General features: G+C 45.6%; 1 protein-coding gene across 1 annotated transcript; it reads right to left on the reverse strand.

Moving 5' to 3' along the window:
* Window positions 1-789: 789 nt before the first annotated feature.
* On the reverse strand, window positions 790-12260 carry SMARCD1 (SWI/SNF related, matrix associated, actin dependent regulator of chromatin, subfamily d, member 1). Its single transcript, XM_016151822.2, has 13 exons — window positions 11957-12260; window positions 11124-11311; window positions 10813-10855; window positions 10597-10719; window positions 10053-10175; window positions 8906-9022; window positions 7553-7654; window positions 7096-7257; window positions 6904-7001; window positions 5625-5760; window positions 3913-4035; window positions 2688-2789; window positions 790-2561 (listed from the first exon to the last, which is right to left on the reverse strand). Exons 1-13 carry the CDS (start codon window positions 12131-12133, stop codon window positions 2508-2510), a joined length of 1548 nt encoding a protein of 515 aa, XP_016007308.1. The 5' UTR covers window positions 12134-12260; the 3' UTR covers window positions 790-2507.
* Between the last annotated feature and the right edge of the window lie 798 nt (window positions 12261-13058).

The following is a 13058-nucleotide window of genomic DNA, read 5'->3' on the forward strand; positions in this document are numbered from 1 at the left end:
AAAAACAGATGCCATTTCACTGTCCTTGACATCAATGTTTTCCACTCCAAGTTATCACCCACACACTCCTGCTTTCTCTACTCAAGTCTGATAAACTCCCAAGTTCCAGATAGGGAACAGTGGTTGTATCCTTGGTGGGTCTGACTGCAGACAGACAATACTTGAGTGTTCCCATCCATGGAGCCAAAGGATAATCTTTGGAATGTAGCTGCACTCATTCTATGTTCTAAACCTCCTACTTAGGTACAACCAAGCTACATAATGGCATAGAGGAAACAGTGAGCCACCAGTTGGGAGGCAGGCAACCCCGTGATGGGAACTGCTCTGCTAAGGGAGTATCAATCCTGAGCAAAGTCCTCCCACCTCTGCCACTGAGGGGTTGTCTATAGTGTGAGGATGACAGCACAGCAAGCACTTCCATGCTGGTCTTCAGACCTCTTACTCAGGGCCATGAAAGTGGAACCTTAAGAATGGCAAGCACAGAGAACAAAAATGTTTTTAGTGGTGTAGGCTCTGGCCAGGATCTAGAGAGCAGCCCTGAGAAGTGGAACTCCTCTAAAGCGTGGGTTCGTCAGGACTCTCAGACCCAACGATGAAACCCAGTGATCCCACCAGCAGCTACCCTGCTTGGACCACTGGGGCTGACAGAGCAAGCTCTAAGGTGAGGACCTGAAGTTCACAGGGTATAAACCATGTTTTCCACCATATCCCCAGTGCTTAGCACACAGCTGGCACACAACAGGTGTTCCATAGTTGTTAAATAAAATGAACAAACACCAAAAGCATGGCTAATGGTACTGGAGAAGAAAGAGTTCAGGGAAGGGGTCTTCCCTGTAGGTAGGGTGACTCATCCTTCGGAAGATTCTTTTATTAAAACTGGGTGACATCAATAAGGGGACAGTACAAAAAAAATTTTGGTCCATGAAAAAACATAATAATTCAGATAATAAAAAGTTATCTTTAACAGAGACACTGTGTAGGAGTGCTGAGCTTCCTTCTCATGGTTCCAGCCCCAAAGACAGAGGTTGACCAGTGTCACTGTGGGAAGAAGCTTTCAAGGGAGGGGTGGGATAATGGCAGGAAGGGGAAGATGGGGAGAAAATCCTGCTGTTCTCAGTGTGGAACAGACAAGGATACCGAGTTGGGGGTGTGTGTGCTCGCAGGAGCCTGAGGAGGGGGTGGGGAAGCAGGGGCTTTGTCAGTTCTGCGGGTTTAGAGCCCATGCTGAACGGAATTCCCCCTCTATGCCCAGCTGTCTCCCACCCTGCTGTGTTTGAGTCTGCGAGCCTGGGGTATGCTAACTCGGGGTGATACAACCTGGAAGAATCTGAGGCTCTCCTGGAAAGATGCAAAACCATCTCAGTTCCAAGGGGCCAGGATCACAAGGTCCTGCTGCTACCTGAGGGGTCTGAAGCTTTGAGGGCAGGGGCTTCGGAGTCACAATCCTGTGAGGCAGGGAAAGGGTGGAGTCACAAACCCAACTCAGAGCTATTCTCCAGCCCTAGGCCTTTCACTCCTCAGTGCCCTATAAATCACCTGTGTTAACAGGGCGGACAAGGAACAGGAAGACAGGGATGGCCCAGGGCTATTACCCGTTTGATTTTTAAGCCTGTTTCTCCATGTAGGGATTGGGGAGGCAGGGTGGAGTAAATGAATGAGTCACACCTCCAAGCAACAGCAGAGAAACAGCCTCCACTGGCAATGACAGTACCCCAGGTTAGATCTCTGGGGCTGACAGGGAAAGGCAAGATTCCTTCATCCAAATGCCTGGGTTAGGACAGATGGGAGAGAATCCTAAAATGAGCAGCTACTGGGGGTGTGCTGGGAGGAGGGAGCAATCGTTCAAGAACGAACTCCAATACTGATGTGGACCCCTGATGAGGGAATAAGCACTGAGACAGCATACCAATCCCGAGAGCTGTGGACTGACCTGGGGCTCAGTGGAGCCCAAAAGCCAGGGATCCTTTAGTGCCAGAGGGCAACAAGTTAGGGGAGAGTTTGTTCCAAACCCGTGAAGGAAGGAAATTGGATTCTGTTACCAGGAGAGCCAAGATCAACTAGCTTATAGGATGCCCCCAGGCCTGAGTCTCGGAGAAGGGACTGAAGCTCCAACTCCTGGGTCTCTGAAGGGCAGGATCAGTGTAGCTGGTCCCCTGGAAGACCACTTGGCCTTAGGCCCAATCCATTCAATGCACTGATTACCACTACAGTTCTCTCTCTAATACTATCTAGAGGTCCTATGTAGACCAGGGGAGGGCAGAGGCACATGGGAACTTTGTGGGGCAAAGGGAAGTTAGGGGGTGGGAAGGGATGGGGTGGGATGGGGTAAGAGGGTAATAGGTGTCTCGTGAGACAGAAATGTGAGACCCTCTTCATTCTGGTGTTGTCCTTGAACCAACAGCATCCCCTGGAAGGCCCCGAGCAAGACCAAGGCAGGTGCTATGAGGCAGGCAGCGCAGGGCCCACATAAGAATCGGTGCAGCCAAATCAGGGCTGTGGGAGAAACCCTATGTATTTCGGATTCCCAGGGCTTGCTCTAATTCTTGTCGTCTCTGCTGCACCTAAGAAAACAGCGAAAGGAGTAGAAGATGAGATAAACTAGGAGTTGACAGCTGATAACATTGACTCCCATTAGGGGTACAGACCCCTTGCCTTGTCATTTTCTCCTGTGCAGCCTAGATGCCTACCTTGGAATAGAAGTATCGGCACACGGCTTCCTGAGCCCAAGGCTGGAAGTAGAACTCAGCTCGGCGCTCTTCCTCTGGGTTACCCACCACATCGGTCATGGTCTGAAGGAGATGGCAGGGGGGCAGAAAGAGAATATACTGTTTCCTTCCTTCATGCCTATTAAGAATTGAATTGTATCTCCCCAAAAGATGTTGAAACCCTAACCCCCTAGTACCTGTGAATGTGACCTTATTAGAAAAGAGAGTCTCTGCAGATCACTAATTTGAGATGAGGTCTTTAGCGTGAGCCTAAACCAATATAACTGGTATCCTTATAAAAAGGGGAAACTTGGACACAGACATGCACAAAGGGAAGATGATGTGAAGACAAACAGAGAACACCTTCTGCAAACCAAGGAGTGCCTAAGGCTACCACAAGATAGGAGAGGCCTGGAACAGATTTTCCCTCCCTCAGCTCTCAGAAAGAAAAAAACCCCTGCAGACAGCCTGATTTCAGACTTCTAGTCTCCAGAACTGTGAAACAATAAATTTCTGTTGTTTACGCCACCCAGTGGTGGTATTGTACTATGGCAGCCCTAATAAACTGTGAATTAATATATTACTCCAAGTGACCCCCTGCTACGAACAAGTAACTGCCTTGTTCAAGGATCCTTTCTGGATCCCTTGTTCCTCTGCTCATTCTCTATCTCAGTCACAGTCACCACAGGATAGGCGAGAACTAAAGGCACATTTTAATACATTCTGTACTCATTCCTACCTTCTTGCCTAAGCTTCTTGTGCTACCTTCTCTGGAAAATACCTCAAATCCCAAAATCTCCATGAAGCTTGTCCCAACTATTCGAGCCTCATCTATCTCCCTTCTCCTTTGAATTATTGTATTGATACTCTGGAGTTCCAATAATTTCCTACATGGTTTACTACATTTTAAATCCTATTAACCTAGTTTCCCAAAACTTAATGCATGCTGCTTTGAAACAGAGATCAAGTTTTCCACTTTGTATCCCATATAATATGGTGCACAGTGACAGCATATTAAGTATTAGATAAACATTTCATAATTTCATCTCCATTTCCCTAATTGTAAAATGGACCCTGAAATGTGCTAAAGATAATCTTCTCCCTCACTGACCCCTCTGGCTCTTCTATCAGATGCCAAAGAAATAAGGCAAATAAATGTGTGCCTCGATGACCTAATTCCCTTTGCCCCTTAACTAGGTATCTTTACCTTGAGGTCCCGGCACTGGGATTGAAGCCAGTCATTAATGAAACCCTGAGGGTCTCTGGCAAAACTCAGCATGAACTCTCGCTGGGTCTTCAGCTGATTGATAGTTTCTATTGTCTCATGGATCTGAAAGGAGGAAGGAAGCTCATAACAATTTAAAACCGGAGAAATGCAAAGTTAAATGGTGGACAGTGCCTGACATCTCCATGTGCCTCTCTCAACCTAGGTACAGAGTGCTGCCTAGCAATGACACTACTACCCAGATCTCCAACTGCTCTGGCTCTCAGCATTCATTCAGCAGGTAATTTGCACTGTGACTCGACATACTCCGAGTAAGAGACATTTTCCTTTTTAGTCTCCAGTATCCATTCTAGGTAAAGCTAGATGGTGAATACTTAATCCAAAACACAAATGGATACAAAAATACTCTCAGGTAGAAAAGAAGTGCTATGGAAGACTATCTCAAAAGCTACGGTCTGTGGGGGTTTTTTCTCTGCTCTCTTCTCATTCTCCATATTCTTCCTAGGAATTTTATCAACTTGTGTGTCTTCCATTAAAATCGACAGGGTAATGAGTCCCCGATCTGCAGACCAGAGTCCAGTTCCTAAACTCCAACCAATCCAACTGCTTGACACCCCACATACCTTAAACTCTTTAAAACTAAATTCACTACTTTTCCCCCAACACTTGCTTCTCCTTCTGTTCCCAATCTGAATGAATACTACTACCTGCCCAAACTAGAAACCTGGGAGTCATTTTAATGCCTCCTCCCTCATGTCTCACCCCACCATCTCCATCTAAACAGCATCGAAATCCCTTCAATTCCACTTTGACATGTCTCAAATCTGTCTACTTATTTCCATCCTCACTGTCAGTACCATAAGTTTAGGCCCTCCACATACCTTACAGACATTACTGCACAGGCCTAATACCTGCCTCCAAATCTGCCCCTCTCACAATTTACTCTCCACCTTCCTGCTAGCAATCCTTCAAAATACAAACAGCGCCAGCCCCTCCAGTCTTCAGGACAAAGTAGTAATGGGTATTCCCTGCATTAAAGCTTCTTTATGATTAGGCTCCTGATTTCCTATCCAGTTTCCTTTCCCAAAACATCCCATCCCAGGCACCCTGTGTATCTAGCACACTAAAAGGCTTGTACTTCTTGAACATTCTAGGCTCTCTCTCATCTTTGGACCTTTACAATCCTGTTCTCACTTTCTCAAATGTCCTTTGCCTCCCACCACCCAAAGCACCGCTCTCCTTTCTACCCTTTTGTTAACCCACTCTATCCTTCAAGCTTTTGTAGAGGCAGCAACACTTTCAGGAAAGCCTCCCTATTCTCCTTTTGGCTTTACTTGTAGAAACTACATCTAATAACTAAAGATAACAATAAGATAATAACAATAGCACCAGTTACCATTTGTTTTTATGTGCCAGACCCAGTGTCATATCTTTAAATACACTGTCTCTTTTAATCCTCACAGCAACCTTATAAATATGGTCTTTATTTCATGGATCAGAAACCGAGGCTCAAAGTTATTAAAAGATACAGCCAGAATCAGAACTCATGTGTATCTGGCTCCAGTCAGCACCAAGCACAGTGCCTGGCACATATGGGGTACCACTGTATTTTGAATACCAAGAATCAAAAGGCAACCTAGAAGCCATGATGGAGAGCTGGTGGTACCTAAATGACCTAGTGCAGAGGTGCCTACCTTGTTGTCTAGAGTAGCAATCTCCTGTTGGCTGGCAGTAGACAGCAGAAAAGAATTCATCTGGGTCTTCAAGGTATCATCCACTTCCACATCAATGTCGTAACAAGCTGTCTTTTTCTGATCATTCGGGTCAACACTAGGGAGAAAACCGAAGGGGCCTTGTAAAGGGCTTATCCCCTAAAACCTAATCACACAGAGTCAAAAAAGATGGCCCAAGAATGAAGGAAAAGGAGTTGACTGCCAAAAGGCACAAGAGAACTTTTGGGTGTGACAGAAACATTCTATACCTTTCTTGCAGTGGTAGGTAGCTACAGGCTATATTTGATAGGTGTGATTTATTGTATATAAAACTTAATAGATTTTTTTAAAAAGTGAATGGTAAAAATTCAAGTGGTACAAAAGATATTCAGTGAAAAATAAGTTCCGCTCTTTCCAAAGAAAACCACTACTATAGTATCTTGTGTATTTTTCTCCCTGTTAAACTGAAATTGACCCTGAAAATAAATTCGGATAAAATCCACACCACATAAAATAAAATGTGGCCTAACTTTAAGCCTAGGAATACAGGACAGACTTGCTTCTACTAATGCAATGGATAGATTATAGGAGTTACTACCAGCTAAGTAATTGTTCAGGGTCAAAAGAAAAGAAGAGCTTTATTGGAATTAATATGGAGTAATGGAAAGAAGGCCAAGACACTATATCCAATCAGAGACATGCTGCTTTGAGGAGGAAGTGACTTCCTTCACTCTATATCTCCCTAGAGATTCCTTGGTCATCTATCTTCTGAACAAAAACATGGATGGAGATAATGGAGTTGGCACTCTCAGCCTGGAATGTCCTACCATCCACAGAAAAGATGGTAGACCATCACCAGTGAGCTGGTAAATATCTAACAATTGATTCTCCAAAAGATGAGGGAAAAAAAGCCCTGATCTGTAGCATTTACCAATTTCTGTGGTTTACATATTCCCAATATGGTTAATTTCAACATTACATCACTGATCAAGGAGTTTACACATCATTATATAGTACTTCCACCATACAGACACAATAGATATAAGTAACCTCAAAAACACAACTATTAATAACGATGATTAAGAAATGATGTTTTTAAGTATAATTACCTTCATTTTTAACGTGCATTTAATTGTAAATTTATATAATTTTAATAACAGCTGTGATTAACCTGCTTGCAAAATTTCTGAAAATTTGACAACTGGTACGGGCTGGCACAAACCAGCTCCAGTACACCACTGCCTCTCATACACATGCTAACCTGATGACATGATTAATGATGATGGGCTCTGGTGGCATAAGCAAGGCGTGGAGTCGCTGGGGGATCTCTGAAAACTTCATTCGCTGGGACTCAAAGATCTGTGGGAAAGAGGGGAAGCAGCTAAGAAGTTGACATTTTGGGTATAACTAGTGCTCCAGTGGACGCCAGCATAAGAATGGGTCCTTTTCTTACCTGCTGGAGGTACTTGTCACAGATGACAAACTCCCGTTCATGAGGGTCCTGGAGCTTGTGTGTCTTAATATATTGCCACAGTGCTTGAATGATCACTGGACGGGTCTGGGTGTGGATGCCCAGGAGTCGAGCCAGGCGAGGGTCTAATTTAAACTGGGGAGGCTACAGAGAACAAAAGAATATAGAGGTGAATCTAGTGAGTTGGGTCTATATCTGGATTGGGGCGCTTAGTGTGACCCTACATTCAAGTCATTCAACAAACAGTGATGTAGTGCTTTTTATGGGATAGAAAAACACTAGGAGGAATCCAGAAATGATTTAAGAACTTATCCCTAGATTTAAGTAACTTGAAGTCTGGTGGCAAATTATCTACAACTAGACTTAAAACTTTTAAATGTCAGACTGCCAATGGGATGTGGCTGTGAAAGCTGAACCCCCTCACGCCACCACAGAATACCTGATAATCCAGCATCAGTAGGACAGTACATCGTACATTCACGTCTCCTGGCCGCTTTACCTGGAAGCCATCTGTCTCCTGGGTAGTGGCGGTCCTGTGCCACTACAGAGAGGAAGATGTCAGGGGGTGCTCTCCCAGAGGAAGAGCTGGGGTGGGAGGGAAGAGCTTCTGTAATGACTGAATATTCAACTTTGATTACTGAGGCTACTGGAAGAGCAATAGCATGAGACATTTTTTAAAACTGCATATAGCTTTGAGATTATTGTTTGGGTTTAAGTAGATCAATTTTTTAATTCTAACTGTTCAGGGTCACATCTGAATTAGCCTGAATTTCCAGTGATAATTTTATCCACACAATGGATAATACACATGTGCATAGTTAAAATAACATAGCTATCATTTATTGAGAACTTACTTTCTCTAAGACATTTACTTGGATTATCTTATTAATTCTCACAATATCCATACAAGGTAGACATCAACTTATTTTACAGATAAGAAAACTAACGCTTAGAAGAGCAAAGTAATTCGCCTGAGGTCAAACAAACACTAAATGGTGAAGCTGGGATTTGAGCTCTAGTGTGTTTGATTCTATAGTCTACATTCTTAATCACTATGCTCCACTGCTATTAAGTTAAATTAAATATATTTACAAATTTCTTTTGATTCTATGACTTACTTCCCTTATTAGATGATAAAGACCTTCCCATGTTTCTTAGTGTTTGAGGTTAAGGGGCTGAAACTACACTGGCAAAGAAAGGAGTAGGTTAAGTTCACTTGGAATTTTGGACCATCTCATTCTGGTTTTGACTGTATCCAAAGACCATTGTCACAAACATGATTTTCAGAACATATGCATAGTCAGGCATTATAATAAAGGATTCTTGATGATTTGGAATTTGAATCTAAACAGAGCAGGGACCAAAAAGAAGTCCCAGATCTATAATGGTAACCTTGGCAAGGACTAGCACCCTATCAGTTAACCACCTAAATTACGGCATCTGCTCTCAGGAAAAAGTATGAATAGTGTATGGATAACTATATCTTACCATTATTAATATGCAGAGATGGCCTGGCATATATAAGAGAATTTCACTTTAAAGTGGTGGCAGCAACCAGGATAGTAACATGAAAAAGGTGGGACAAGTCAGACTGCAAGAGCCCTTGGGTCTAAACAGTACCAGAACTAAACAGCTAGTGCCACCTGGAGGTCAATGTGCAGACTATGATAGTGATACCATAAGCTTGGGGTAACCCTTTATACGTCCCTCTCTCCCTAGGCATGAAAGTTTGGCTCTCAAGTCTATCATCCTTCAGTCACAGAGTTAAAGTCTAGAGCGCAGAACTACTCACTTCTACCAGATGGTTGTCTGGCCCATACAGGTCTTTGTCCAGTTCGATCACCAAAGACTTAAAAAAGGAAGAAAACTTCCTCTTTTGTTTGGTAGCATCATATTTGGACAAGGCTGACTAGGGGAGAGAAAGAAGAGTTCATGTTAGAAAAGTACGGAAGAAATTCCCCAAGACAAAGTCCCATAAAAAAGAAACCCATAAGAGCAATAGGAAAAAAATTCAAAAATGTCTTTTGAATACTTCTTAGGAGATGGCAAGATAGATGTCTATGGGTATTGAACAAGTCAGGGTAGCAACAGAACCCTGAAGCAGCCTATAACATGTACAGGGTCACTGACTTTATCCACTTCATTTCCCCAAGGGAAATGAGGCAAGTCAAGTCAAACCACTGCACATAACAAAGCAAGTCTGAACAGAGAAAAATCAAGTTCCAGAGAAGAAATGAATGACGGGCAATAAGCAGCCAGAACAAAAACAGCTTTATATGGATAGAATGATACCACCAACGCACAGACTGGACCTACATAGAGAAGGTAGAGGCTCTGACACAGAGCTCTGGTTCTCCGGCAAAAATGCCTGTGAACAGCTAAAAATAGGGAACTAGTGAATGTAAGACAAAGTGAGCTTCCCCAAGGAGCTTCTGGAGTGGGAAATTTGGGGGCTCTCACCTGTCAGCTGATGCTCCCCATAAAGCAACAAAGGACCTGTCAGATAAATATATTCCACTTGAACTATGATACATCTCCAACAAAAGTTAGGAAGATGGAGATGCCACAATGAGAATCAAGGACCTTAAGAACTCAAGAGAGGAAAGCATGGCCTCAAATGCTAACTGCAAATTCACCTGATTTGAAACACGTACACACACACACACATCTAATAGAACAATCTGCACATACTGTTAAATTCAATGGCCAGCAGCATCAGGAGGAAGGTAAACAACAGGACAATAAAGTTCTCAATATGATACCACAGTAAGGGCCAAGCTGTGAGAACCAACACAAAGAACCATTGTCTTTTAGCACAGAGAACACAGTGACCCTCTCCTTGCTGTGAGCACCAGTCAGGCTTTCTGCCAACGAGACAATGATACTTGTTCCCAGCAGCTCCCAGCCTAGACGCCAACCATAATGAACCCTGAACTCACATCTTCCAGGAGCCGTCCTTCTACCCGAAGCTCCCAAGAAGCCACTGTTCCTTCACCATCCTCGGCATCTGACTTAGCCGGATTGAAAGTGTTAGAAATGAAAATCCGCAGCTTCCGTTTTTGCTGAGGAAGGCAGAAACAGGATTGATAGCGGGGCTTCAGTGGTTTGATGCTGAAGACAGGTCTCCCCAAATCCCCAAATTACTCATAACAGACTGACTTGCTGTCTATACAGTCCCTGGGGTTGGTGCATTGAGATTCCATCTAGGAATACAGGCCATTGACCCAAGTGTAAGTGCATGCACTGAGATACCAGATGCACAAAGTTATGCAAGGTACGAGGTTCCCAAGGTGAGAGATCAGTAAAGAGCAAAAATGTGGACAGGGTATATTTCTGGTACAATAGATATCAAAAGCCCCTTTCCCCCGCTGTTTTGTTCTTATGCTTTTAATGTAATTCTCAGTTTGTAGGCAGAAGGGGAAGATATAATTTAAATGCCAAGGAGAGCTGTGCCTTTGAATTCTCATCCTAAACCTGCATTACCTTGATGGGACGTTTCAAGGCCTCCTGGATATCTAGCCGTTTCCTCATGATAGTCTGGTCCAGTTTCCTTTCAAAAGCCAAGAGATCCATATAGGCCTGGGATTCTGGTACCAGTTCACGAATCTTAGGAACAAAAAGGTACCATAAGTATATAGAGCTGATCAACTCTATTTTCAAATGCACTGCACCCTCAAAAAACCTACAGCCTGGACTCACCCTTTGAGGTAGAATTTTGTCAGCCATCTTCTTTTTCTTTGCACTGTTCAAAATAAATACTGTTATCAGGTTGGGATAGAACTAGCTAGAACATGAAAACAGGCTGTCAGCACCTCCATTTATAGTAAAGTGAAGGGACTGCAAAGCTTCTCTCAAATCAAAGATATACCCCCAATCCTCCAACCAACATGAGGCTGTCTCAAGAATAAGCACCATCTGCTGACATAGCACCACCACTTCTTGGTTTAGATACTCCCACCACCTGAGTTCTCACAGGCCCCTTCCCTCCCTCATGCCAAGGGTCATCTTACTTGTGGTTTCGATTTTGGACCGCCTGCTGCTGTACTTGCTGGATCTGCTGAGGTGCAGGTCTCTTGCGGGACTGGTCCATCCCTGACTGGGCAAGGCCAGGTCGGACTGAAGGGTTCCCCGCATAGCCAGGGGGTCCCATGGAAGGTCCCTGAGGTGTCAGTCGGCTGCCTGGTAGCATACCTGGTCTCTACAGAGGGGAGAGGACACAGAAATGTCATGGCTTCCCCAACCAATCACACCAAAAAAAGGAAAAGTGGGAGATTCTTGAGTTATTTGAATGAAACAAGGCGAGAGAGGCAGGGGGAGGCCATGGAGCAGAATGGGAAGAGTCCTCTGCCTCTTTAAAATATAGAAAACTGAAGCTTTCTCTGCTCCAGTCCTGATTCTATGAGAATACAACTCGAAAGCCAAGAGCCAGATTACACGCAAATTCTTCCTAGCCTATGTTGTATCTGACACATTGGACACCTCTTCTAGTTCCACATTTATTCAGTACTGCCAGCTACTATATCCTTGCAAGCTGACCTCAATGTGCCAGCTACCTTCTGTATTCCTCTGGGCACTGGAGAGGCCCAAGCCCTTTTGCACTCTAGCCCTCATCTGCCCACCCTTGGCCCCACTTCAACCACCCTGGTTCTGTACCCCAACTCCCCACAGAAACAATGCTCCAAGGAGCAGGTAAGGATGCTTCCGCACTGCCTTCCCCAACCCTACTCAGTGCCCAAATCCCTCCCATGGGAGTCCCTCCTACTTCTCCCCCTACTGCTGTCACTCCCAGGCCTTCGCTCGGCCCCGCCCCCGGACGCCGCGCCCCTCCTCCTGCCCCACTCACGGGATAGGCCGCTCCAGGCATCGGGGAGCGGTACAGCCCTTGACCCGGCGCCGGGCCCATTCGCACGGGAGGCCCCGGAGTCCCGCCTGGGCCCAGGGCAGCCGCTGCGCCCGCCCCTCCTGAGGCTCCGGCACCGCCGCTCGGAGCCACAGACTGGAAACCCGCCCGGGCCGCCATCTTCCCCGGAGCCGCTGCTGCAGCTGCACAAAGAACCGGAACCGGAACTCCCCCCGCCCCCCTCGCGCCCCCGTCGCGCCCCCCGCGAGCCCGCTTGTCCGCCCGGCCGGCCGGCCGGCACGCGGGACTCAGGCACCGAGACTGTGGGCTAGAGGGGGGCGACTAGCAGAAAAGGCATGCTGACCACTCCCTCCCGCCTTCACGGTCAGGGACGGGAAAACCATAGAGACGATAGAGATAGAGAGGCCCTGTGAGCGGGCGCCCCCAGGCCGACAGGAGGAAGACAGGCCTTGGAAAGGGGGACCACAGCCCCAGCCCCAATGCTCTGATGAGGGCGATGGAGAAACTGCTTTATCTTGCGCAGTGCGTTCAACTTTCCAAAGCTTTTTGGTTGTTTTTCGTTTTCCATCTCTTACTGCTGTAAGCCCGGGGGACTGCAGGAGGATGCACTGTTTATTCCATTTTACAAACGGGAAAGCTGAACTCAGAGTAAATGATTTGGCAAGTTAGCAGTAAAGCCAAAGCCTAGATTCCAGATCTTCTAGCTCGTAGCCTGGGGCTCATCCCACAGATTAAGTGCCTCAATAACCATCTCACACTAGAACTTCAACCCAACTTTGTCCCTGACTTTCAACCTAACCTTCCAGATTTTAAGTTTATTTTGAATTCTGACCCGGCCCCCTCTCCAAGGAATCCTTTGTGCTAGGACTTCTCTTTGGGATGTTTGTTGCCTTTGGCTCTTCCCTCTTTCCCGGGCCAGTGGTTCAAGCCATTCCTGGCGTGATAGCCACCCTGTTCCATCCCAGGTGGATGGAGGTCTCCCTGCTCTAGCCTCCTCATTCCTACCCTGATTGTTTGGCCCAAGCCAAGCTCAACTCTAAGCACTTAATGGGAAGGCCTAAATACTATACAAATAAGACAATAA

The sequence above is a fragment of the Rousettus aegyptiacus genome, unplaced genomic scaffold (genome assembly GCF_014176215.1).
Source record: "Rousettus aegyptiacus isolate mRouAeg1 unplaced genomic scaffold, mRouAeg1.p scaffold_m13_p_2, whole genome shotgun sequence".
Classification (NCBI taxonomy): Eukaryota; Metazoa; Chordata; class Mammalia; order Chiroptera; family Pteropodidae; genus Rousettus; species Rousettus aegyptiacus.

Coding starts and splice junctions, on each gene's coding strand:
- SMARCD1 (XM_016151822.2), bottom strand. CDS start 12,133: ATGGCGGCCCGGGCGGGTTTCCAGTCTGTGGCTCCGAGCGGCGGTGCC. Junction 7,258..7,552: donor TACTGATGCTGGATTATCAG/GTATTCTGTGGT, acceptor TGTTCTCTGTAG/CCTCCCCAGTTTAAATTAGA. Junction 2,562..2,687: donor GCCGATACTTCTATTCCAAG/GTAGGCATCTAG, acceptor CTGTTTTCTTAG/GTGCAGCAGAGACGACAAGA.